Consider the following 27,174-nt stretch of genomic DNA (forward strand, 5'->3'; position numbering starts at 1 on the left):
AGTGTGTTTGTTCATGTCTGTGATCCTAGCCCTCTGAAGCATGTTTTTTTTGCATGTCTGTGATTCTAGCCCGCTAGGGATGGAGGCAGAAGAATAGGCTGTTCCAGGCCAGCCTGGTCTACATAGCCAGACCCTGTCTTTGCATAGGGGGGCATGTACACACACATACAAATACAAAAAGAAACTAAGGGCCACAGAGTATAGAGAGGGACTGTAAGATGTAGTGGATTCAACTACCACTTAGCCCACCCTGCTCTAAGGTCAACCTTCTCCTTTTAGTGAGGGAATGACTTTACCTGCTTAACACAACTTCAAATTATGGCCTTAAATAAATGAGTTGGCTGCCCTGCTCTTTGTGGGGCCCCATTCTGCCTCCTCTGGTGAATTCCAAAGTGGGTGCCAGAATGTGGTTCTGAGCCTGGCTCTTCATGCAGGAGGCTTGGCATGAATGGAGCCTGAAGAGTAGCTGCCTGTGTCTAGCCTGAATCTCAACCCTAAGGCCTCATGTTGTCCTTGCAAGGGTCAAGAGTTGGTGTCTTCTTAGAGTCCAGATTGCTGCTGACAGGCTGTCCTTCCCCTCTGTCCCTTGAGAGAGGACATGCTGTTGTTGGGTGAGACTGTCTGGCCATTGCTATCTCAGATCCCTCCTGTGTCCATACCACCCCATATGCTGGGTCACCACATGCAGCCGACATGTATTTGTAGTCAAAAGGTTTGTCAGGATCCACCTGGCTGTCATCTACCTGCAGACACTTATAAAAAAATCACTCAGAGACTTATTATTTATAATTGCTTGACCATTAGCTCAGGCTTATTACTGACTAGCTCTTACACTTAAATTAACCCATAATTCTTATCTTTATTTAGCCATGTGCCTTTGTACCTTTTCTCAGTTCTGCCTTGTCATCTTGTTTCCTCTGTGTCTGGCTGGTGACTCCTGATTCTGCTCTTCCTCTTCCCAGAATTCTCCTAGTCTGCTCGCCCAGCCTGTACATCCTGCCTGGCTACTGGCCAACCAGTGTTTTATTAAACCATTGTACAAGAGCATTATCCCACAGCATTTCCCCTTTTCTGTCTAAAAAATTGGAAGGTTTTAACTTTAACATGGATTATGTTTGTTTGTTTGTTTGTTTGTTTGTTTGTTTGTTTGTTTTAGACAGGGTCTCACTGTGTAGCTCTGGCCGACCAGAAACTCACTACTTACACCAGGCTGGCCGCATTCACCTGCCTCTTTCACTTGGGTTTGGGGATTCAAACTTGAGTCTTCACTGTGGGTAGTGAATGTCCTAGTTGTCAAGCCACCTCCCCAACTGTCTCTCAGGGTTTAGGACAATGCTCAGGTTTGAAACAGACATGATTGCCATCCATGAAACATGCAGTACAGAAGCATTTGTAGTTAAGATTAACTTGGGCATAGCTCAATCTTTGAAAAACATTTTTTGCTTGTTTAATATCCACCAAAGGAGTGAAACTAGGGGATTTCAGGGGACAGAGGTGCCATTGTTCTATGATAACCATATGTAGTTTAGTCTTTCTGTGGAAAGGCAGTGGTTGAGGCATTTTAAAATGTCTAGCTACACTTATTTTTCCTCATGATAATTTGTCATAATTCAGTAGCATGACTTGCCTCTAGAGACAGTTAACAATTTTGGAATGCTTCAGCATTACCAAACTTCTGATGTTTCATACCTGTACTACTGACTGTTAAGCAGGAGAGACAGAGATTTCTGCAAGTAGCTTGGAGGAGGAAGCGATTTCTGAATACACAGGTAGTATCATGTCACCTCCCTTCATCTTAATATTTGATAAAAAGACTTTATGTGACTCTTCTAAAACAGAACCAGAGCTCCTTATGTGGAAGGCAAGCCTGAAGGATGGGCAAAGCCCAGTAGGAATAGTACCAAAACATCAACACACAGTAGAGAACACATGGTTAGAAACCACTTATTAGAATGTATATGTCCCGAGAATGCACAGGGCACAGCTGATGCTGCCTGAGGTCCAGATTCATGCACTGAGCAACCACTGGGTTGTGGGTCTCTCCAAATGGGAGACAGCCACTGTGGGACAACTATATCTGTCGAGGTACCCAGCCTCAAGTTACCAGAATCTTAGGCTTTCAGATAACTGTTATACTATTATAACTCAACCTTTGTAGTGCCTGTGGTACCACCCATTCACCATGTCCGAGTGATGTGCTAAGTATTAAAAACAGAGACAAGACAGCAGGTCATTCATCTCAGCAGAATGCCAATGTCATTTATTGAAGGAGGAAAGAGGCGTTAAATACAGGCTTACAGCACAATGGGAGAAAACCAGACGGCAGAAGTTAGCTACAGAAGTTTTACATACTTGCATCCTAGCTGTTTACACCAAATATGCAGGATACACAAACAAGGAACCTCCATGAGCTCTTCAGGAGGAAGGAAACTGGCAGGGAATTAGCATAGGGAGGTCATCTGATCAAGGTCAGCAAACAAGGCAACAGCTACCCACAGAATGGGGATCAGGGCCCAACAAACCTTATTTGATATATTCTTTTAAAATGTGTGTGTGTGTGTGTGTGTGTGTGTGTGTGTGTGTGTGTGTGTGTGTGTGTGTGTGTTTTGCAAAACTCTAGTAGGTACAAGGTCTACTTTTGAAAAACAGCATGAAAAGTATTTTCTTCAAGTTGTGGGCTGAAAATGTGTGTGCAGTGTGTGAAATAAGATGTTGTCTTCTATTCTCTCCAAACTCATGCTTAGAGCTAAGGTTAAAGTAAGTCTCTCCTTTCATAAGGAATTAAAATTGATTCAGAGTGGATTAACAGAGTGTTTGAATTCATTGGAGTATCAGTATAGAAAGGAAGGCCTTGATGACTATGAAGACAAGAGAGTATTTCACATTGGCAGATGACTCACTGAAGGCCCTGTATTTGCAATCATTTTGCAGTACCCAGTGGTTGTCAGAGTATCTGTACCCTAATGAAGACTGACAGTGAATGAGAAAAGACAAATCAGGCTAAATCTCAGATCTTACAGATCCCTGGAGTTTCTATGAGAACAATGGCACCAGTGGAAATCTGGTGACATGGGAGAGGAATTGTTAAAGCACTCTGACTAACTGAACTTGTATATTAGTAGACTGAAGACCATCGACAATGTGTACAAATGTAAAAATCTCTCAAAGGAAATTTTACATCTTACTCAAAAGTTTTAAATAGGAATTCCTAGGCATTGTGTGTGTGTGTGTGTGTGTGTGTGTGTGTGTGTGTGTGTATCAAGTAATGTACTCCAAATGTTGACCAGTAGCAATTGCTATTGTTAGACACCCCTGACTACCCAATTTTCTAGGTGTTGGATATTACATTTTTAGTGTGAATGATGAAGCAATGGGATACTAAGGCTTAGATGCTAGTGGATATTCAGTTTTGGCCACTTTGCTAGTTCTGGTTTCCCATCCTCTTTTTTTCTTAATTGTATAGATATGTTATGATTATTTTATATGGATGAGTGTTTGCTTGCATGCATCTCTGTGGAGATGAGCAGGGCACATTAGACCATCAGTATCTAAAAATGTAAGTGGTTCTGAGTTGACATGAGAATCTTGAGAATGAAACCCAGATGCTCTATTGGAGAAATTATTTTGGCCACTCCACGTAGTTAAAAGGATATTTATTTAATGGCGTAACTCACAAATTAAGTAATGGGTAGGTCGCAGGGTCTGCGGAAGGTGTAATGCAGTCCAGCAGTGTTCTCCAGAGCTCTGCGCAGTCAATCTGCACCGGTCAGCGTCCCGACACCGAGAGAGCGCCCAGAGAGAGCGCTGACCCATCCAGCTCTCGGGTCCCCTGGCGCCTCCCCTCGCCCCGCCTCGTAGGCGTGACAGTTGCCAGAGTCTCAATGGGGGTTGGAACTTCCAGAACCAAGCTGGAATGACTACCCACTACAATGCTCTGTGAAAGAAAGAGGGAGGGAAGGAAGAAGGAAGGAAGGAAGGAAGGAAGGAAGGAAGGAAGGAAGGAAGGAAGGAAGGAAAGAAGGAAGGAAGGAAGGACACATGACTACTCCTAAGTTTGGAGGTTTATTATAGGTCTGTGAGAATACATAAGAGAAAGAGGTGTGGGGAAGATTGTGGGGCGTTTACCCACCAACCCCACAGCTCCCCAGAGTTTTCTTGAGTGTGAGCAGCAGAAAATTTTAGATAGAAGGATTTATTTGCGGAGAATATTACTGAGATAAACAGATAGAAAATAAAGGATAGAGTCGAGAGGGCCTGGAACCTTTTCCAATGGCCCCAACTGTCTCTGTCATGGGGTTTTTATAGAGACGCCAAGGGATGGAGAAAATGACCTCCTCCCCCAGCACAGCCAAGTGCAGACCATCTCAGACACCTGCACTCAGGTCCGTGGTCCTAATCATCCTCTATGCAGAACTGCTGGGTAAAGCCACGAGGAGCCCGAAAACGGGCTCCCACAGGTCTCCATTTCTTAATATATAAAAAATAACTATTAATGGCTTACAGCAATCTCCATAGCTGTTACACCTCCCAGTATGGGAGTAGAGGATGATAAAGATGCCATTTCTCTTTTGAATTAGGTCCAAGGTGACTACAGCAGTCTTATCTGCCTCAAGCCCTTTCTAAACCAAAAACTCTTAAGGCGACTACAAACTTAAAGAATCCCTTAGCTTTATCATTACCATTAACAGGTTAACATAAATATTGCTATACATAGTACAGTGCTATATATAGTTAACAGTTTTCTCCATCTTACAACTTTAACTCAATCATTTGAATTTTCTTGATAACAGAACATAGGAAAAACTTCAATGTACTCACATCAAACTTCCTTAATGCCACAAAACCAGGGTGCATTAATATCAATAGGTTTCTTCAAACATAATTCAATCTCATAACTCCTCCTTTTCTTTATAATTTTTAAACAACATCTCAAACCTAGTTAGAGGAACCCAAACTTATACAGTTCCTACAAACCCATATTGAAAAGCAATATCTTCAATCTAACCATTAACACTTTGAAAACTTTTAGCAAAACATCCAAAAGCAGTTTCTTAATAAAAATCTTTACACTTTAAAAGTAGTCTCTTAGTATACCCCATTTGAATTTCTTACTAATCAAAACATGACATTAATCCATGCAAACAATTTTTTAAATTAAACTAAGGAGTATTAACTCTCACTTTTCTTTATAAATTTTTAAGCAAAATCTCAAGCCTAGTTAGAAAAAGCAAACTTTTCCATTTAAACAGTTCCATTTGTAACACAAAACCAGTTCTGTACGTAATTCCATTTTTACATAAACAGTTCCACAAAACAATTGCATTTTTAACACAGAACAATACATGAATCACCAGCATATATGCATACACAAAATTGCATCTTGAGTCAAGGTAGAAACAATAAATTTCTTCATTTAAATAGTTCCATTTTTAACCCAACTCCAGAAAACAATTTCTAGGTCATTACTATAAGTAAACTCAAAATTCTCCCATTGCAATGATTCTATTGTTCATTTCATTAAGTCCCCAAATTCAAGTAATTCTGGTACAAGCCTTCCAAGTATGAAGAAATCCATAACAAAAATCGTTCTGTAGTTTTATCTCATTTTAAGTTCAAAAAGTTGAAAAAAAAGTAAATTCTGGTATCAGACTTTCACTTACAAATATGAAGAAACGTTTTACAACCAAAACTTTTTGCAGTTAACAATTTTAAACAATGTTAAAACAAGCATCTGCAACTTTCATTCTCAAGCTGGAGATCTTTTTAGTTACCGTAATAGTTTAAACAGCACCGTTTTTTGATGTTAGCTCAGGTTTTTCTGTGTTGCGTTGATTTTTCATGGATCTCAGCTGCAGATGCCTTATTGTGCTGGATTTGGCCTCTGCCGTTCTTAGCTTTTTAGTGGCTTCTGGAGCTTCTGAAAACATCCAGACTGCCTACTTTGCAGTCTACTAGGACACTAACCTTCTGTGTCTCAGGTTCTTTCACAATATACATTAAGAATAGATTCACACTTTACATTTACACTTTACAAACTCACATATAACATTTTTTGCCTTGCAAAGCATTTAGACTCACATTCAACATTTACATTTTACAAACTCACATATAACGTATTAGCATCTACTTATTTATATTCCTTAAGGAAACTATTAAACTACTTTAGCAAATACATTTCTTATTACTTCTTATATACTCCTTATCTTATTTCTTATTTAAACTTACATTTACAACTGGTACCTTTACATCTTACAAGCTTATTACTACATGTCTTAAGACTACCCTTAGATATTTCTTGCAAGCTTATATTCTTAAAGGAACTCTATGGACCTATTTTACAAACTTATATAGGGCTACCATTAGCATATATCTAAATTAGCAAGCACCCAAAGATTTCTTAACACAGATCTAACAAGACAGAATAATCTCTACAAACTCACATATCTTATTTTCATCTTTTTCTACTTTTTACTCTTATCATCACTATCTCTATCAGAAAGATTCTCTTAACTAGACAGGAAGTACGTACATCATTTCTAAAGTTTAGAGTTTATAGTCAACTTTGCTATACAGCACTGGGATTTAATGAGTGTTGTCCTTATAGAGTTGTGATACTTGTTGCTAGGGGATTGTAACATTCTGGGGTGGGGAGAGCGACACCCCAAAGTTGAGTTCTCTCAGCCTTTCCGGAACTGGCAGAGATGCACCGTTGTAGATGGTTTTTAACTAGAGGCTGTCCCTTCACCCAAATTCATAATAGCTCCCCTAAGTGCTTCAATTCAGATAAATGTTTCTATTACAGCAGTACTTTTGGTTTGCTCTACTGAAAAACTTCACTTCATGCTGAGTGAAATTACCATATTTAGTTGCTGTAAAGCTCTTTGCCAAAAATTGCACAGCTATTAGGTGATATAAAGTATTTCTCTAAAAGAGCTAGTAAAGTCAAAAGCAGCCCAGCTCTGAACTCTATTTCCTCACTGTTTGCATTAACCAGTGACAAAACATCAGAAACAGTAATCCGGCCACTTTCATTCTGGTTCCTTTAAAGGAAGGTCATTGGAGTTGACCTTCCTTAGTTCCATGCTCCTTAACAGAGGCTCTGGAAACCACCTAGCTTCATTCTCCTCTTGTGAAAAAACAAACAAGCAAACAAACATGTCCTTGACCCCATATTAAAACAGGATCGGGACCCTTCCATAATCCCGAGCAGGGATCTTTCCATTTCACTTGAGCAAAAGTCGCTTGGTTGCCCCTGTGCCAAAATCTATATGCGGCAGACTGTTCATAGACATCCATATTCAAAAAGTTCAGAACAAAAAGAGCATGATTTAATGCATTACGTGGAGATTGAGGGTAAATTTCTTCCTTTTATTTTTTGAAGTTGTATTTTAGGATTGCTATGAGCCTTTTCTACAATACCTTTTCCCTGAGGATTATAAAGAATACCTGTTTTATGTACGATTTCCCATTGGGTACAAAACTGTTGAAATGCCTTACTACTATATCCAGAACCATTATTGGTTTTAATAATTTTTTGGTATACCCATATACAAAAAACACTTCAAGCAGTGCATAATTACATGTTTTGTAGCTTCCCCAGGTTGTGCACTAGCCATTAAAAATCCTGAATAAGTGTCAATGGTCACATGTACATATCTTAATTTGCCAAATTCTACAATATGAGTAACATCCATTTGCCATAGATGATTGGAAAGAAGACCTTGAGGGTTTACCCCTAAGTGAGGGACAGGAAAATATTTTGGACATACCCCCACATCGTTTAACTATTTAACGAGCGGCTTCTTTGGTAAGATTGAATTGCTTTCTCTTAAGCTTTCGCTATTTTGATGAAGAGCATGTGACTGTTGAGCCATTTCCACTTGGGATAATGCTCGGCCATTGCATTACCCCTCAGCTAAAGGACCAGGAAGATTGGAGTGAGCTCTAATATGGCCCACAAAGCATGACAGCTTTGTTTTGTGAATAGCATCTTGAATTTGTTCAAACATTTTGACTTGATTGTTGTCAGTTCCAATATTTTCACCAAAACTGTTACTATTCAAAGGAGTCAAGAACATAGATGTTCTTTCATAAAACATATCCTTCATTAGCTTACTTTGAGAAAAAGCATTTTCAGGACTTAGTATTTTCACTTCATTAGCTTTAACTCCTGATATTATCCTCTGTGATATTTAGCATTGATTTCTTATAAGGAACTTTCAGGTGAAGCAACCATTTTTAAGACAGCTTTTCTGAAGTTTCCCGTCTCTAAAGCAGTCATTTTTTGAATGGTTGTTTCCTTGTCTCCTTATTAGATTTGCAAAGAAATTACTCATTGAAGGCTGTTGGTTCAAAAGGCAAAGAACTTTATTTTACCATAAGTTTCTTCATACCTAAAACAATGTTCAGTGTATAAACTGCTTTCTCTTTCTTTCTTAAGGATTTTAAAGTAGCTTGTTTGCTCTTAAAGGTAGCTTTTTGTCATCCAACTACTTTAAAAACTTTGCACAGCTATTAGGGTAAATAAGGCATTTTACCAACCGAGCCCCAAAACACGAAGCACCTAGTTCTGTATCCTTTCAATTTTTCATTGGAACTGACATTTAAACTCTTAGACGACTTTCCTTATTCTTTTAAAAGCTGTATTTTAAGTTTACCATGAACGTATTTTCGAGCTGACAAAAGTGTTTCAGGGCAATGTCGCCATCTTTAGCGGAAAAACTACCTTTCCCAGAATGCATTTTCCTTATATCAGTCCATTAAATCATTTCCCTTATATCAGTCATTTCCCATGGTTCTTTTGGGATCTGAGAGTCAACTGGTTCTCTTTTACCAGACTTGCTTACAAATTCTTGCCTGGGAGGTTTGAACAAAGTTTTTTGCTTTTGCAACGGGAGATTTGAACAAGCATCTTACATTTTCAATTATGGGACACTGGGAGGTTTCTGGTCTCTCCTCAGCTGGCTTTAACAGGTGTCTCTCCTTCATTTGACACTGGCCCTGGATCAGAATCGCACCTGCCTCATTAGCCAGCACTGAGGCTGGCATTTTGATAGCAACTTTTCTCAGGGCTTGTGTTTGCTTTAGCCAGTCAGTGAAAAACGAGATCATGTACAACAGTTTTTCCATAGCTCTTTCAGAGAAATTTTCTCCCACTGATTTTATTCTCATTTTGCTTGTTCCTTCCCCCCCCACCTCCCCCCAGATGCAGAGCTTCAGCTTTCTTTCTGTGCCTCTGTCTCTCTGCTAGCTGCCTTTGGAAGTAGGGGCTTTTTTTGTCGTCACCCCCCACCCCCATCTGCCTCAAATTCTAGCAGCTTTTCACATGTCATGCATTTTCTGCAGAGGACTCTCCCTTCTGTTTCTTCAGAGTCTTTTTCCCAGACATCTCCCAGTTTGGTCTCAGTTTATCCTCTCTACCCCAGAAACAGTTTCCAACACTACTGTGGCGGCTTTCCCTGGTACTGAAGGTAGGGGCTTTTTTGTCTGTTTGTTTTCGGGGTCTTTGTGGTTTGCATACACACTGAAAATCTAACAAGGGAGGTTTTTGCCATCTCTAAACACCAATTAGGACAAGTGCTTTGCCTCATCAGACCTTCACCTGGCCCATTCCCCCAGTGGGTTGCATTTGCTTGTCTGGGTGCTCAAGGACAGAGCTTATGCCAGAGGCAATCACCCCTTAGGGTTACACTCCCTCATCTCATGGGAGTCAGTTGAAACAAAGCTTTTCTCAAAGAGATGCTTTGTCAGATAGAAAAGAAACCTTTACTCCTGGATAGTTCTGTTCTGCCCTGGCTAGGCTCTTTCCCCAGACAGCGTTCTGACTCAGCAGCACAACTGCTTCAGACACAGTTCAGCTTAACTGTTTTGCCAGAAAGGTCCTTTCTTTGATAAGAAAGCTTTTTCTCAGATTTCTTTTTGCAGCTGTGGACCTATCAACCCAAGACTTGTAGGAAAGTGGACAGCTGTGCCGTTCCCACTGGCTTTAGCTTTGTTTGTTCATTAGCAATCTTCCCCTGGGTCCTGCACCTTCCTGCCTCAGCTCTGTGCTCCAGGAAATTTGCAAATGCAGGAACCCTACTATCCCTGAAATGCTCCCCAACTCAGAGACACTGGACAGTCGCCTCTGGGTTTTGGGTCAGAAGAGAGGATACAATGCTAACAGTTTGCATTGCTTCAGGGGATCTTTGATTTAGGATGATTAGGAGCACCTTTTCATTCTGAAATGCTCACTCAGAAACAAAACCCTTGATGCCTCAGCTCACTGTAACTGAAAAGCTTGGCCTTTTTGCCTTTCTCAGGTAAAGTTTCCTGCCCTTTTGGGCTCTCTGTAGCTCTTCACCCACACTCTCCCAAGTGTTTCCCTCAGGGCACTCTGACCCACTGTCTTACTAGGTTGAAGAGATAGAGCTTAGAAGAGGTTTTTAGGGACATGTCCCTGCCTCCCACATTGCAGGGCGGATTGTTAAAGCTTGAAAGAACTTAGAGAGGTTTTGCTGTCTTAAGAAGTTTGTTGTTTTCCCTTAGAGCTAATCATAGGTGGTCCCCATACTAATATCTTCAGGTGATTCTAATTTTTTCCCTTTTGAGAAAGTTAAAGGCTTTAGGTTTTAAGGTTAAGAGCTTTTGAGAAAGATTAAGGGTTTTTAGAGAGATTTCCCCTCCAAATTTTCCAAGAAAAGCTTTATAGTTTAAGAGAAAGATTTTTTTCCCCAAAAGAGAAAGACCAACTTTTCCCAAAAATTCCCAACTTTAAACTTTTTGGCTTTTTACAACCCCCATTTTTGCCTCAGGGAGAAAACACTTTCTCCTGTTGCTTGAACTTTAGTATTTCAGCTGTCCCCAGGACAAAAGCTTCCATAGGAAACTTTTTCTTGCCCCATAAGCTCAGAGAAGAGCTTTTTTACTACCCATAAAGCCCAAAGAAAGATTTTTCCCCCAGTGTGTATTCAAAGCCCCCAAAGTTAGAAAATTGAGTTTTCTGTCTAGTTAGTTGACTGACTTATTTTTTTCTAGATGATCTTACATTTCTAAGTTTTTCCTACACTATATTACTAACCTATACCTTATACTTATTTTTCACAGATAGAAATTGAGAAAGGGATAGAAAATAGAAAATTTTGACAGAAGAGAATTTTGCGCTGCAGCATCGGACATCCTTCCAGTCTGCTTTCCTTTACTCTCAAGGATAAAACCCCTGCCCCTCAATAATATATATGTATATTTTCTATAACACTGGCATGCCTTTCCACTGGCAGGGCTGACTCAGTACTTTCACCAAAAACTCTGTAATAAAACTATTATTTTACTTTATCTTTGGACCTGTTACTTTGTCTTTAGTCCCTGTTCATTTGTCTTTAATCCCCCTTTTTTTCTTTAGTCCCTGTTCATGGCACCATTCTGTGGGGCATTTACCCACCAACCCCACAGCTCCCCAGAGTTTTCTTGAGTGTGAGCAGCAGGAAATATTAGATAGAAGGATTTATTGCAGAGAATCTTACTGAGATAAAAAGATAATAAACAAAGGATAGCCTGGAGAAGCCCGTAACATTTTCCAAGGGGCCCCTACTGTCTCTGCCCCAGGGTTTTTATAGAGACACCAAGGGGTGGAGCAAATGACCTCCTCCCCCAGCACAACCAAGTGCAAACATCTCAGACACCTGCACTCAGGCCCGTGGTCCTAATCATCCTCCATGCGGACCTGTAGGGTAAAGGCACGAGGAACCCGAAAACGTGCTCCCACAGAAGAGTCCACAGTTATCAGGACAAGACTGAGCTAGACCATGTGAGGAGAGAGAGGAGCAAGAAATTTAAGGAATTGCTCAAAATCTTTAGCGATCAGGCAAATGAAAATCAAAACGACACTGATACCATCTTATACCTATCAGAATGAATAAGATCAAATCCATTAATGACAGCTTATGTTGGAGAGGATGTGGAGCAAGGGGAATACTCCTTCCACTGTTGGTGGAGTGCAAACTTGTACAGCAACTCAGGAAATCAGTAGGGCAGTACCTCAGAAAATTAGGAATCTACCTATATTAAGACACAGCTATACCATTTTGGGCATATACCCAAAGGATGCTCAATCATGCCATAGGTCACTTGCTCCACCATGTTTGTAGCAGCATTATTCGTAATAGCCAGAACCAGGAAACAACCTAGATGGCCCTCAAGTGAAGGATATAATAATATAAATGTGCTACATTTACACAATGGAATATTACCCAGTGGTAAAAAAATATTGACACCATGAATTTTGTAGGCAAATGGATGGAAGAAGATACTGAGGAAGGTAACACAGACCCAGAAAGACAAATATGGTATGTGCTTACTCTTAAATGCAAAGCAAAGTGTAGCAGATATACCATGTGACATCAGTGCATGGACATTCTACTGTCTCCTGGAGAGCCCTGGCATTCCATGTGATGTCACCAGTATTGTGGCAACACCAACTGTCATTGGGGCATTGGGCCAGTGTCTCGTGTTTCACCTACAGACATGCTGACTAGACTGAACAGGATTCTTGGGAGAGAGGATGGCGAGCACAGGGAGATCAGAGGAAGGCAGAAGGAAGATGACCTTCAGCCTCCATGTCACACATCAAGAAACAAATGGTTCTGGGGAAAGCACAGTGAGTCCTGGGGAAGGGATTGGGAGCTTCCTGAAGGAGGAAGGCTTCAGCTGATCCTTCCAGGAGTGGGGCTCAGGAGGGGAGAGTTTCTGAGAAGCAATGATGGGCCTATCCTGGTCCTCTGAGTTCATTAAGAGCAGACCCAGAGGTGAGGATATTCCATGGTGAGTTTGTAGAGAGCCAGGGATGGTCAAGGCTGAAGCTGCTCTGTTGAGGGCCCTCTGCTTTTGCTCTGAGTAGGAAGGAAGGACAGAGGGACTAAAGAGGTTTCAGTTCCAGCCCTGCACTTCACACACACTGGATTTCTTTTGGTGTGTGTCACTAATAGACGGAGAGTAAAGTCCCCTGGTCAGAGCTAGAGAGTCTCACATTTTAAATAACAACCACTGGCAGGGCAGGAACCACCAAGTATTGCCGCATGTCAGTGACCCCTAAGGTTTCTGAGTTCCTGCCCTCTCACTAGCCAGTCCTCTTTTCTCTACCTTGAGTGCAGGACTGGGACATCACTCTTCCTGTCAGTATTTGTTCTTGGTGTCTGACGGCTCACCTATGAATGCCCAGTCGTTAGGTATTTTCAGTCATACCTATCAGTAGTTGATCACACTTTCGCTAACATCATGATGGCTGGAATGTATTCTGCTGAAGCTTTTGGCAAAAGTTTTATCATTACCTGAGTGACTTATCATTGTTCTGACAGGACCCACATAATCCTCCACCACCCCCATACATTGTAACAGCCCCGTGGATCTTCTCTGATATGCTTGTTCAAATCATGGAAATTATTTTCCCTCCCCATTGTCCTGAGCTAATTTCTTAGCATCCTTAATTTCTCATCTTCTTAGTTGGGGATCATCAGGATGAGAAGAGCTATTCCTGGGCAGTGTGTGGAAAATGAGTCTTGCTCTCCACACATGATAAACTATTGAATTAGAATGAACTAGATTCTAATGAATCAAAGAGATCTCGGGATTGGAAGGAGGAGGTGCTGAAGGCCACCCCCTGTGTCTCAGGAAAGAATCCTGGAAAAGTCATCTTGGCTATTGGTGAATTGGGGAAGAGCTTGTTATCAGATAGGTGATGACCATTGGCAGTGGCCCTAACAGTCCATTCTCTGGAAATTCTATTGTATCTTGGAGAGCCCGTGGCATCTTCTGTGAAATCACCATTGTTGTGGCAATGCCAACTGCCCTTGAAGCATTCACTAAGTGCTTATATTGTTCATCAAATTGACATGTTGGCAAGACTGATCACACTGATTGGCAGAGAGAGGCCTCGTTTCCTAAGGAGGAGGTGAGGCTAGAACTGGACCTTCTAGTAATGGGGTTCAGTAGCTGTGATCATGAAGCAATGGGCCTATGCTGCTTATCTGGGTTCCTTGTGTTTATGTACCTACAGGGACTGCTAGGAAGGCATCATCCACACCCTTCTTTTTCACTGAGCAGGAGCAGCTGAACCAGGTGCAGAAACTGAAACTTCAGCTACAGATGATGACCAATGACAGGAATGAACTGCGTGAATTCCTGGCCCATTACAACAATGAGTTGAACAACAGGTATTCATCATGCCCTGTTCTCTAGTGACTGTCTTGACCCTACTGTGTCAATTCCAGCAGTCCTTGGGTCACTGGAAGCTGGACCTGCAGGGTGATCTGCACAAAAAAATTTTCTTGAATGTATCTGAGAGGCAGAACTGAAGCCTGTAGGAGTGAGATGGGACACAGGCTGTTCTGATTCCTCCTAATGAAAACCAGAGCCTGTGGCCTGAATCACAATCCACTGGACGGGCAGTAGGGTGTAAGATCACAACATGCATTTCAAGAGGCCTTGACAGGTGTTGGCATGTAGGAGATGCTAGGAGGTCTGAGTTTAACCTGAGTCTCTGTATCTGACAAGGTATTTACTTTTGCTTGTTGCTCTGGGAGCAGCTTGAAGGGCCTGTTGGTCCTACTTGTTCCATCTGTGTGTGACTGGAAGGCCTGGAGTCCATCCCTGCTCCTCTCTGGTCTTGTTCTTTGTACTGGGAGACAATGCCACCCACCTGCATTTCTCTGACATCCTAAATCTGTGTGGGTTTGTGTGCATGTGAATTGCCCTCTAAGGGGCCCAAACATTGCAAACATGGCAGGGGCATGTTTTGGCCTTTTCACCTCCCTCTCCCTTAAAAAACCATTAGATTATATTCCTTAATTTAGTCTCCAGAGTTCATTCCCTTTTGTGGACACCGACTCATTCTTAAAACTAAACATCAAACTCACACCATAAAAATTCATTTCTCAGCTACACTTGCCAACCTGACCAATCAGATCTCAGTAACTCACCCTAGCACAGACTAAACCTTTCTATTTAAAATCCCACTGCTGAAAAAAGCCTGATGTGTGTTGTCTGCCTTTGCCTGATCCAGAGGCAGGCTCCCAATGCCATGCTTACCCTGCTGGGGAAATACATCTCTTTGTGCTCAGGATTTGGTCTCAGTGTGTTCTCTACTGTCTCTGAGAGGCTCCCTTACACTGTGTGTGTATGGGGGCAGGGGGTCACTTCAGATCTTGTGAGTTAGAGATTGATAGTAGGCCTGAGGATTTGCCTGTTTCACACATTTCAGGTGATATAAGTGCTGAGACCAGGGAACTCCACTTTGAGCATCACGGTTCTCAGTCTTTGTGCTCACCCTGGTGCCTCATTGGAATTCCCTTGGGAGTTTATAAAGCCATCCTCATGGAGTGCCTCATGCATGGCAATACTGATGATGAGTCTGGGTATCCTTGTAAGGACAAGGCATTTATGTTCTCATGACAGTGGAAATGTCATTGCAGATTTCAGGTAAGCCCATGCCGGTGGACCTTCTTAGAGAGCTAGTCTACCTCTCCGGGCCTACTAAGGAAGCTCATGGAGCCCTGTCTACCTCCCTGCTGACACCCAGCCTTTCCTGGCCCTGGGCCAGGGTAGCAAGTCTAATGCACATCAGGAGTTCCCAGTACATAGGATTCACGGTGTGACATCCAGTAGGCTAGGGTAGTGCAAAATACAACCTTAATTCATGGGGTTCCTGAGGCCTATGATCACAGGGTTCTTTGTTCCTGGGGCTATGCCCTACAAAAGGCTGAATGCAGAGCATGAGATGCAGAACACAGAGCCTAAGAAGGATATGTCAGATGTGAAGAAATTACCCAAGGCAATTAGTGAGGCCTTGTACAAGTGCACAGAGCTGAGTGAGAATACCAAAATCTACCGGTGAGTGCCTGACTTGGGTGTACTCCAGAACTTGGTAAGGACTGCTTCTTGTTGTCTGAAGTATCTCCAGTCCTGCCCGACCACACTGTCAGGAGGAATCCGTCCCTCCTGCCTCCTGCAGCCAAATGGCCCCAATAAACACACAGAGGCTCACATTACTTACAAACTGTATGGCCAATGGCTTAAGTTTCAGGCTAGCTAGCTCTAGCATCTTAAATTAACCCAATTATATTCATCTGTGTTTTCCCATATGGCTGCTACATTGCCAGGCTGCTGTCATGTTGCTCCTTGGGTGGCAGCTGTCATCTCCTCCACCTCTGCCTTTCTTCTCTGTCTCTCCTGGGTTTTCCTGCCTGGCTACTTCCTGCCTTGCCATAGGCCAAAGCAGGTTATTTATTAACCAATGGGAGCAAAACCTATTCACGGCATACAGAAAGACATCCCACAGCATCTTCTTCCCTTCTCCACCTTTGAACCAAAGTGAGGGCTGTGGTTCTAGTCTGTTTACCTCTTAGAAAGCAGCCTGCCTTATAGCTCTTGGACTTGTGCCTCCTAGACTGAGTTCTCCTAAGTGTTAAAAGTCTGAGAGCCCCTCCCAACATTTTCCTGTCAGTTTCTGGAACTTCTAGACAGAAAACATAGTTTGCACCATGGCTTCTGTGGCTCTGACAGGAGCTTAGAGAGCTGGTTTCTATGGGACACATGGATGGAATATATTTCAGATAGGTCTTCTGTCTTCCTCAGAGCATGGTTTCCCTCTACCTGCTCTTGCTTTCCCAATACTGTGAACAGTTAAGTACCAGGATGTGTGTTTGTGAGGTAGCAGATCAAGTCTTCAGAAGTATATGGATCCGTTTTGCTATCAGGGTCTTCAGAAGTAGTATAAATCTTTCTGGAATTTGGCTATTCTCTGGCTTTGGCCTGCACCTGAGTGATTCTGGCATGGATAATGAGGGCTCCAGCCCAGGGCTGTCGGGGATGGGGACATGGGACCTTGCAGATATCATGGTATACCAGGCAGGGTTGGCAGATGGAGGCAGAGATCATCATTTCTTGTGATATTTCAGCACCCTCTACAGTCAGCACCTGAGTGAACAGACTCAGCTGAAAGAAAAAGTGAAAATGTTGCTAGAGGACAAGAAAAAGCTGCAGGGGGAGCAGATTTTACTGCAAGAGTCGCATGCGGAGGCAAAGAGGCTCTGTGAGGAGGCCCATGAGAAGATCTATGACCTCTGCACAAGGCACCTGCAGGTAGGTTGAAGCAGCAAGGCCAACCTGGCCATCAGTCTGACCATACACACACATATACGCACACTCATGTAACCATCTACTCACTTATCCACCTGACCCAACCCATCCAATAGTTCACTTCTGTGATCATTCACAAGTCTTTCTGGGAGTTAGCCTCTGATAGCAAGCAAACCCAACTGCTCTGCTGGAAGCTGCAGTCCATTCAGGGAGACGAGTAAGTCACATATCACTCACCTGTATGTCAGTATGGGAGGAGCCGGGCTGTGATGGGAGCCACAGATATCGAGTGAGTCAGGTCAAGGGTCTGGGTCTCATTTGCTTGGCAGGGGTCATGTGAGATCAGAGCAGACACAGCATGGAAGGAGGAACGCCCCCTGAAAAAGTCAAAGACTGTGTCACATCAACATCTTTTTGGGTATCATATGGCATTTTACCCTCTTGTTCCCAGATTGCCATGGTGTCCTCTTTACCTGGCCAAGCACTTGGTTCACAGTGACAGAAACTAAATTAACAGCTTGTCAGTAGTGTTTGCTGTGAGTGGCATTGGCCCATTCTCCCATCCTGGATCTTACACTCTGAAGCTCACTGGATGATCAGGGTTGTGGCAAGGGCTTATGACAGGCGGTAATTAGGGTGACAGATTTGAGCCAATTGCATCAACATAGCCTGCAGAGACACAGCGTACTTCTCTAGGCAATTTTAGTCCAAAATTTTGCAGAACTGTGGTACTCACTTATAACAGCTATTGAGAAGATTTTAAAACCAACTAGCAATGTCATCCTCATCCAGTGTGATGTCCTCCTCACTGCATCCTGATCAATGATATTTTGAGGGATTTGTGTCTGTGTGTGAGTATGCCTGCCAGAGGGCACATACATCTGTGGATGTTTTGGAAGGTCTGATGATGACATCGAGTGTCCTCTGTTGCTTTCTCCCTTATGGTCTTAAGCCTGAGTCTCTCACTGAACCTGAAAGTTTCTGTTCTGACAAAGCTGGATAGCCACAGATCTTTGGATCTCCTGTCTCCTCACAGTAGAGCGTCCTGTCTTTTTCTGTCTCATTTTGTTGCTAAATGGTTCATTTGGTCAGAAAGAGAACTGACTTGTTGGTTTCTCTTAATTTTTAAACAATTTTATTACTTTGGATTTAATGCGTCTTATAATAAATAACAAAAATCAAAAATGGAGCTACTTTATAAATAAAAAAGTAGACTTTTTTTCTTTCATGACATAGAGATAACTTCCCAGGAAAGGTCTGTTTTGTCTACTGGCTTCACAATATGAAACCTGACATTTTGATACTCACTCTTAGGACAGAGTCCAACTCATAGTTATATAGAGTGCTGCATTTTAGAAAGTGATGTGGATGATCTAAGTATCCTTCCACTGACTGGCCTGGGGCTGTTTTCATATAATGTGCACTGCAATCTGGGCAAAAGTTGTTGGATAATGACAATGGGTGACTTCCATTCTCTGGTGCTGTCAATGTCTTCTGTGGAGGAGGCTGGGTAAGTTTAGTGAGGAGACTATGATGGTTCAACTTAAATCTATCAGGAGGCTTCCTGTCCCACTCTCTTCCCCCAGCACTTGGTTTTGTGTGGTCCAACTCAGTTGTGCAGAGGTTGTTACTTCTCTGTATGATCAGTGAGTCTGGTGATAAGAATTTCCCTGGGAAGGGAAATAAGTTCAGGCCAGGGCAGAAGAGCTTGGCTGGGTCTAAGAGGCTTGTAGACTGCAGAGAGGACCCACTACCTCCCCCTGGAGTAGAAAAGGTGCTGCAACATTCTAGTCTTCTCCTTTGCCTTTCTAGATTCAAGAAAGATGTGTGTGTGTGTGTGTGTGTGTGTGTGTGTGTGTGTGTGTGTGTGTGTGTGTGTGTGTTTTATGTGTATCTTTGGGGAATGAGAATATGTGTTTGAGCCTCTATGTGTATGTTCACTCTCTCACGGAACAATGGAACATCTTTAAGAATGATGGAGATGGATTTCAATGAGAAAGTACTATGCCTAATCTGGTTAGTACCACTTTGCCTCCGTCAAAGTACAGATGGAGTTGCCCATCCTTCTGCATGTCCACACAGCTAACTACAACCAAAGGCCACATAACTGATGCAAGCTAAAAGTTTTAATGTTATTTGTAGAGGCAGAATTATTTATCTGCAAAGAAATCCTCTGCAGAAAAACAAAGTAATGGGGTCCATGATGGTGAGAAAGAGGCTACTTAGAGGCAGGAAAACCTGCCGTCGGATTGTATCCTTCTCTGCTCTGGGTGAAAGGAGGCTGACCACTGATGACTTCCCTGCATCCTGTTTTGTTCTTCTCCACATCGCCTGCTGCCATTTTCCTTTCAACTTGGCCTAACCTTGGTTCAGCTAACCTGGTCCTTGGAGCTTGGCCTGGACTTTATTTTCAGAGAAATTTTGAACTGCAGAGGGGATTGTGGCTGCATCCCAGCCCAGCAAAAGTCTGACAGCTATGCTGAGGTGTGAAATGAGGTTGTCTTGGCGCACCACTTAGGCTCATCATACTCTCAAGTACCCACTCCATGTTGTGTCTGCAGCACTCAGAAACTACTTTTATTCCAAACTTCTTCATCCTGAGTTAAAATCAGCCTGATGGAGAGTTTGGAGAAATGAGAACTCTCAGACATTGCTAGTAGTGTAAAATGGTGCAGCCCTGTGTGAAGCTATGTACAACTATTCAGAAAGTGTAACTGCAGACTTTGGGTGGAGCATTGATTCCAGAATGGAAAGTGGTGTCCACAGAGAATAGGGGACAACAGGGATACAGCAGGACTCATCAGAACAGTCCAACTAGCAACTATTCAGATACCCATCACTGATGAGTGCAAACATACAATGTGGTCCATGAGATACTGTTAAGTATGGAATGATATATGCAGTCATTTGGCTGTGAGTTAGTCAACCTTCTGTTACTCAAAGAAATCCCTGACACAATCAACTTACTTGGAAGGAAGGTTAATATAGATGCCAGATTGCAGAGATTTTCTAGTTTTCTGAGTTCATTCCTTTGGGCCTAAATGGAGGCAACCTGTGGTACAGAGAGCTTTTTTAAGAGGAAATTGCCCTCCTTGGAGGCACTGGAAAGCACTGAGTGAGAGCAAGGGGCTGGTCCACTGCCATCCAGTGGTCCTGTGCTGGGGAACTAAGCCTTCAATGCACAGACTGGGGAACTTGCTAGGAGAGCTTAGATTACAGATGAAGGAACCCTGGTGTTCACCTGTCTGTGTCCAGGTTTTCAAGGCAAGCAGTACATTCACTTATCTGCCCACTGAGTTCTTTTCCCAGGTCACCAGGCATGTACATGTTATACAGATACACAGGCAGGCTGAACACCTGCACATATAAACAAAAAATAAAATGAAAAATTATCAAAACTGAGTAAAAATACACAATGTTCTCCACATCCCTGTGCTCAAAGCATCCTGTGTTTCCTGCCTCTGTGCAGGAATATGGGTAGAGAGGGTATAGATTAATCAAAGGTAACTTTCTTCTCCATAGTATCCCAGGTGATCTCTTCTTACATTAGTGTTTTCTCAGAAACTAAGTGTGGATAGAATGTAGTGTGCTTGTATGTATGCATCCATATACATGTTTGTGCGAGAGAGAGAGAGAGAGAGAGAGAGAGAGAGAGAGAGAGAGAGAGAGAGAGAGAGGAGAGAGGAGAGGAGAGAGGAGAGAGGAGAGAGGAGAGAGGAGAGAGGAGAGAGGAGAGAGGAGAGAGGAGAGAGGAGAGAGGAGAGAGGAGAGAGGGAGGAGAGAGGAGAGAGGAGAGAGAGAGAGAGAGAGAATGCATGTTTATGTACATGGTGTGGAAACCTCCCCTAAAAACACAATCTTCTAATGAACAGGAACATGGAAGACTTGAGGAAAATCTTCAGTCCCTGATGAAGCAGAAGGAGCTGTTCACCCGGCAAAGGGACTTGGCAGTAAAGCTGCAGCATCACTTCACTGTGTCCCAGATGAGGTAGGAGACCAGGCTTCCAGAAGCAGGTGGATACAAGTGGGTCCGCTGCACCTGAATCTCCATACTCTTTGAGTTTTGTCAATTGGCAAAGCTGCCAGCCACGGGCAGGGAAAGAACGCCTCAGAGTGTCTTGCTGGCTCAGTCAACAGGAAGCAATATGCTCTCTCCTTGGTCTCATGGGGACTGTGTCCTCCTCTTCCTTTCTGAGACCTCTAGTATGCGCTGAGTATCTCATCTCTTAGATTAGATCTCCCCACAAATATTCCCATGACAGCCAGAAACGTGGAAAGGAGGATCATTGATCATGAAGGAAAGTGTGTCCCCTGCATCTTTTCCATCAGGAACATCACGTTTAGAGATAAGTGTCCAGCCTTTACAGTTTTGCATAGAGCACACTCCTGCTGACTGCAGGCTCTCTGCAGTGGTTATCAGTTTCTCATGAGAAGATTTACTCTTGGTCATAAAGTAGGAGCTGACAAGGTAATCCCATGCAGGGTTCTGAGCTGTAGGAATAACCAGAGCCTTCTCTGCATTACTGTGTAGGCTCCACTAGAGGGCAGGCATAGAATTCTCCAGGAGGTTCACATTCACCTTGATCTAATCAAGGCCAGGGATATCTTTCCTGACCTGTGCCTCAGACCTTGACATACTGATATTTCTCCAAAATGATGTTTTTGGACTGTTAGAGAAATATGCTGTTTTTTCTAATCCAGCAAAGTGTGTATATTTCAGTTCAACTTCTAGCACTTTTTAAAAGCTGAGAAAAAAATCCTGCCCAGGTGCTCTCTGACTGTCAGACTGGCCCAGATTTGCTAGATCTCTTCTAGGTTGACAACACGTATTAAGACTGTCTGATGAAATGCAGAATTGAGAAGACTGTCCTTGGGTGCAGGTGGGGTGAGGAATCCCTCTTAAAGGTCCAGATAAGCAATGTTGGGAGGAACCTCATGACTATGTGGAGTGGATGGAGCCTGCATCAGGGGCCACATGTCTCTGGTGCAGAGTGATTCTGTGCAAGACTAAAAACAGGAGAGAGGTGGTTGATGCTGCTCTTTTACCACAGCAGATCTCAGATTATTTTGAGAAAGTTCTTCCAGATGACTGATTGACTCTTGTGAAGCTCCTCTGGAATAGATCAGACTCCTGAGACTGAGAGTGAGTCAGAGAATTCATGTGTAAAGGATGTTATCCTATGAGTCTCCAGACTGGAGCTGTCATATCAAGGGTAAAAAGAACCTCGTGTCCTCTGTCTTCATGTGGTGGGGTTATGCCAGATCTTGGCCCACAGAAGCTAAGACATCTCGTTTTTCATCCGTCACTTAAGTTAGAATCTCTCCATCTCATATAATTACTTGTTTAATTAGATTACTGTATGTTTCATTTGAGAAAATTTCAGAGTTGTATTATTTTACTTTCTTGACCAGAAGTTATAGGAACCCAGTAGGCCAGCAATAAAGAATCATCTAAAAAGCAGGTAAAGGGAATGTGACCATGTAGAATTTAGAACGGAGATAAGGCTGTTGTTAGGCCTAAACTACTCTAAAAGTTCTATACCTGTCTGGTTCATTGGCCAGGGTTTTATGGGGTAACAGAATGAATTTCTATATATAAAAAAGGCTGTATTTTAGAATGACTTAGAGGCTGTGGTCCAGCTAATTGAACATTGGTTGGCTATAATGGCAAAGTCCTCGAATCCAGTAGTTGCTCAGTCCACTATGCTTGATGTCTCAGCCCATCAGCAGTATAGTCTGGAATCCCAAAGCAGTTGGCTTCAATGCCAGTGAAGGAATGGACTTGTTAGCAAGGTAAGAGCAAGCAGCTAAAGAGCAAAAGCCCCCGTCTTCCATTTCTTTATATGGCCTTCCAGCACAAGGCCTGGCTGAGATTACAGGCGGGATTTGGGTGCTCAAAACATCTGAGTTATAGTTGTTTCTTTCCTCATCAATATCCAGATTAAAAGAATGTCTCTGTAATGCAATGATCAGGACTACATATAGATCTTCTCTCTTCAAATTAAGCAAAAGTACCTCACAGACATGCCCCTCCATTTGGGGGCTTTAGTTAATTCCAGATGTAATAAATTTGACAAACAAAAATAGCTATCACATCTGAACCCTTGTCAACTTGACACACAATTATATCTATTTTATGTCATGATTAATTTACAAATGTAAAACAATAACCATGTCTTAATATTGCCTAAATATGATATAATTATTGCAAGTACAACACAAAGACATTATGTATTAGACCAGCTCAAAATTGTGTCTAACATGATTTAATTATCCCTTGTAGTTGTTTTCCTGTGTCCACCAGCTCCTGCAGCTGCTCAGACCCAAGTAAACGTACAGATACTTATAAACTGTATGGCCATGGCAGACTCCTTGCTATCTAGTTCTTATATCTTAAATTATTCCATTTCTATTAATCTATAAGTTGCCATGTGGCTTGTGGCTCACTGGTACTTTACATCTTACTTCTCATGGTGGCAGCGGCATCTCCTGACTCAGCTTTCCACTCCCAGCATTCTCCTCTCTGCTTATCCTGCCTATACTATACTTCCTGTCTGGCTACTGTCCAATCAGTGTTTATTTATCAATCACTCAGAGCAACACATTCACAGCATACAGAAAGGCATCCCCAGCAATCCCTATACAACTGCAAACACATTATAAAGTTAGAATAAGTGGCAATGTCCCTGGAGGGACATTCTTTTAGTATCTCAAATTTAAATATGCTAACCATCAATATTATTCCTCTTTTGGAATAAATTTGGTTTTATTTATTTCTTTATTTTGTTTTTACACCCTAACCAAAATTTTCCCTCCATCCTCTCCTCTCAGTCCCTCCCCCCCCACTCTTCCTGCTCCCCATCCATTCCTCCTTTTTTCTCTTCAGAAATGGACAGGCCTCCTGTGCATTTCTGCCTTCCATGTTATATCAAGTTGTGGTGACACTATGCATGACTTCTTACATTGAGGCTGGACACAGCAATTCAGTAGGAGGAATGGGTCCCAAAAGCAGGCATTAGAGACAAGCCCTGCTCCCACCGTTAGGAGTCTCACAAGAAGATCAAGTTATACAACTGTAAAATACATGGAGAGGACATAGGTCAGTCCCATGCATGCTCCCTGGTTGGTGGTTCAGTCTCTGAGTCACTATGAGCCTAGGTTAGTTAGTTCTGTGGGATGCTTGTAGGACTCCTGACCCCACTAGCTCCTACAAATATTTAATTGTTTATTCACTATTTTATGTTCATTGGTGTTTTGCCTTTATGTATGCCTGTGTGAGAGTGTCAACTTTTCTGGTCCTGGAGTTACAAACAGTTGTGAGCTGCATGAGATTTTTTTCTTTATTTTAAAACTTAATTGTATCATATGATAAGTATATAGACATCTTCTGATTGGGATTTAAAATAATAACATCTATCTACTTATTTTGTGATGAGGAAATAAATACATATATACGATAGAGAGAGAATGAACATAGAATACACACCATGCCATTCTGTCATTCTGTTCATATGGAGGTCAATGAACAAATTAGGAGGAGTCAGCTCTTTCCTTCCACCCAACTAGCCATCTCATTGGCCCTTCCCTGGTACTTTTCATGATCAACTTGTGGCTTTCTGCCTTAGAGTGTTTTCTTGTGGTTCTGAAAGTTAGAGAATATTTTAATATTAAAAGGCATTGTGAAAAATTTGTGCAGAATTTTGTTTCAAATGAATGATACTATTAATAAACATAACAGGCACTCAGGATTGAGGCAGGAAAGAGCCAACACAGCAATCGGGCACTCAGAAAATTCTGCTGCCTATTGGCTGGTGTCTGGGAGTTGCGATTTCAGTTTATCTTTTTATTTATATACACATGTATATGCAGTTAGATATGGTTGTACATATTAGGTATATCATATAGATACTTATAAAAATATGCACATAACTATACTCATAGTTCTGCATACAACATGCATATCATACACATGCATACCAATGCCACAAACGTTGTTTGTTTATATTTAATTTCTTGTTTTGCCAATTTATTGTACATCTAATTGAATTTCAAAGTATAATTCTCTGTGTGTGTGTGTGTGTGTGTGTGTGTGTGTGTGTGTGTCTGTGTGTGTGTGTGTCTGTGTGTTTGTGCATTCAAAGGTGTAGACACATACATGTTCTTAAAAGTATGAATGTGGGCACACATTTGTGTGTATTATATGGAAACAAGCATGTGTGTATTGTGGCACAACACTGATGGTGCCTTCATCCTTTACAATGGGGTAGTAGCATTATTACAGTGGGGTGGGCATGCTTGATCGAGCTTCATTCTGTGCATGGCACTTGCATGCTTCTAGAGCACTGATGTTGTCTACCATGTTACTAATAACGTGTCGATGTTTCAGAGTCTTTCTTAGATGGATATCTACAATCTATGTCACATGTTAAGTCCCTCAGATACCATTTGACACCAAGCACAGATAAGTTTTAAGTCTCTCCTTCCTCTTCCACTTCAATCTTTCAGATTATAGGAAATCACCCCCATCAAGTAAATCTAACTACGCTTACTAGCTATCCAGAATTTGGTGAAGAACAGGAAATTGTGGGTTCCCAGAATCCAATGATGCTGACAGGAGGACTTCCAGGTGGGCTGTTCCTACTGCAACTGCTGCTACAGGCATCCAGTCTGAGACAGCAAAGGGACATCCCTGCTGGGCAACTGTATAACTTCTCTTCTTCCAGATTCTGCTGCTGCAGACAGGAAAAGGATTTCAAAGTCTGTGATTAGATAGTTGGTTTAACTGAGGCCACCCTCCCTAAATTCTGTTTACTTTGAGGGTAGCACAATGCTTACACTTCATCTAGAAATCACAGGAAGAATCTCCCCACAGTTTTTCTTTTATAACTGAGATTTGATTGGTTGAAGACCAGTAGAAAAAGATGTTAATTCAGTTTTGCTTTCTTTCGTTTTGCATGCCACAATTCTTAAGTGTTGGTTTCCATCCACAATAAGATAGAGGAATGGAACACTGTGATACCTTGACTAACTCCTCAGAGAGCTAAGATGCCTCCCTCCCATTGTCCTTCAAATGTCATGTTAGGGCAGGAAAAAAGCACCCATGGAAAAGAATAATAAAAAGGAAACCCAACAATAAAGGCCCCTGAGTTAGAAGGATTGCTGGAAATCTGAGACCAGCCTTCAGGGATAAACTTTCAGGGAAGGAGAGAGGCATGAAGGCAAAGGATAGTGGGAGATTGGGAAGGGGTATTCTCAGAGTGGGATATGTCCATTGTTTTCTACTACTAATCTCCATTTGTGTTTGTTAGAAAAGGTGACAACAGTTGAGGCAGAGTCAGCACCAGTTTCCAAATGGGACAGGATGGACTGCTGTTACACTGCTATTCAGTGAGTGACAGCCTCAGAAGTCATCAACTACCATGATGAGAAGAGGTAGGGAAAGCCTCATGGCTTTCTGCTTTCTGGTCAATCCCACTTCAAGGTGTGTTTAATGATGGTGAAGGGACAGGCTGGAGGGCAAATTTCAAACAGCTCTGTTCTCCAAGCTGCAGGTCCTGCAGATGGCACAATACAAGCCTCATGATGAGAGACTCTTGATGATAAACTGAGCATCAGAAATGACAGACCAATATTTGAACCGTGTACATATGGACTGAGTCTGACCTTTCCCCAATGACCTTCCTCTTCTCAGCAATGAAGTTCTGTAGTAGGAAATAATGATTGGATGGGAAATTGTCCCAAAGCAATGATGATAACTGAAGCCTTCGGACACCTTCCCTAATAACCAGTCCAAAGACATCTGCATAGCTTCACCACCTATGTGCTTCCCTGAGCAAAGTGTGGCCTAGCCTCTGTGACACTACACAAGGAATCATTGTCATGGTTAAATGTGTGCCCTTGACAGGTTGGCAGCTCACTCTATTAAAGTTGGCTGTGATTCACAACAATAATAACAAGAGCAGGAATCAATTTCTACTAAGTCAGTGCAGACATTCTTTGTGGGAAGACCTGATCTCACATCAGTGTGTGGACATGACAAGGAGCTTTCTTGAAAGAGATCACGAA

The 27,174-nt window shown here is 42.3% G+C and overlaps 2 protein-coding genes across 8 annotated transcripts in view; one reads left to right on the plus strand and one right to left on the minus strand.

Annotated features, from left to right (window-relative positions):
• Positions 1-12,433: 12,433 nt before the first annotated feature.
• The window catches only part of LOC143270545 (disks large homolog 5-like), a 54,695-nt gene continuing 39,954 nt past the window's right edge, over positions 12,434-27,174 (plus strand). The window contains exons 1-3 of one of the 5 annotated variants that reach the window (XM_076560894.1): positions 12,434-13,924; positions 14,030-17,112; positions 20,982-21,097. In XM_076560894.1, coding sequence (XP_076417009.1) covers positions 16,984-17,112; positions 20,982-21,097 — 245 coding nt within the window. In that variant the 5' untranslated portion in view covers positions 12,434-13,924; positions 14,030-16,983. The remainder of the gene's footprint in view (positions 13,925-14,029; positions 17,113-20,981; positions 21,098-27,174) is intronic. The other 4 variants (XM_076560893.1, XM_076560896.1, XM_076560897.1 and 1 more) reach the window with 4 other exon arrangements.
• The window catches only part of LOC121826313 (uncharacterized), a 70,883-nt gene continuing 60,283 nt past the window's right edge, over positions 16,575-27,174 (minus strand). Inside the window, exons 4-5 of one of the 3 annotated variants that reach the window (XR_013047732.1) lie at positions 25,659-25,841; positions 16,575-17,486 (exon numbers count right to left, since the gene is read on the minus strand). Coding sequence is in view for 1 of the 3 variants with exons in the window: in XM_076560900.1 (XP_076417015.1) it covers positions 25,762-25,841 (80 nt within the window). In the remaining 2 variants the exon portion in view is untranslated. Of the gene's footprint in view, positions 17,487-20,950; positions 24,752-25,548; positions 25,842-27,174 lie in introns of those variants that run through there. The other 2 variants (XR_013047733.1, XM_076560900.1) reach the window with 2 other exon arrangements.

Source organism: Peromyscus maniculatus, chromosome 23 (assembly GCF_049852395.1).
Source record: "Peromyscus maniculatus bairdii isolate BWxNUB_F1_BW_parent chromosome 23, HU_Pman_BW_mat_3.1, whole genome shotgun sequence".
Taxonomy (NCBI): Eukaryota; Metazoa; Chordata; class Mammalia; order Rodentia; family Cricetidae; genus Peromyscus; species Peromyscus maniculatus.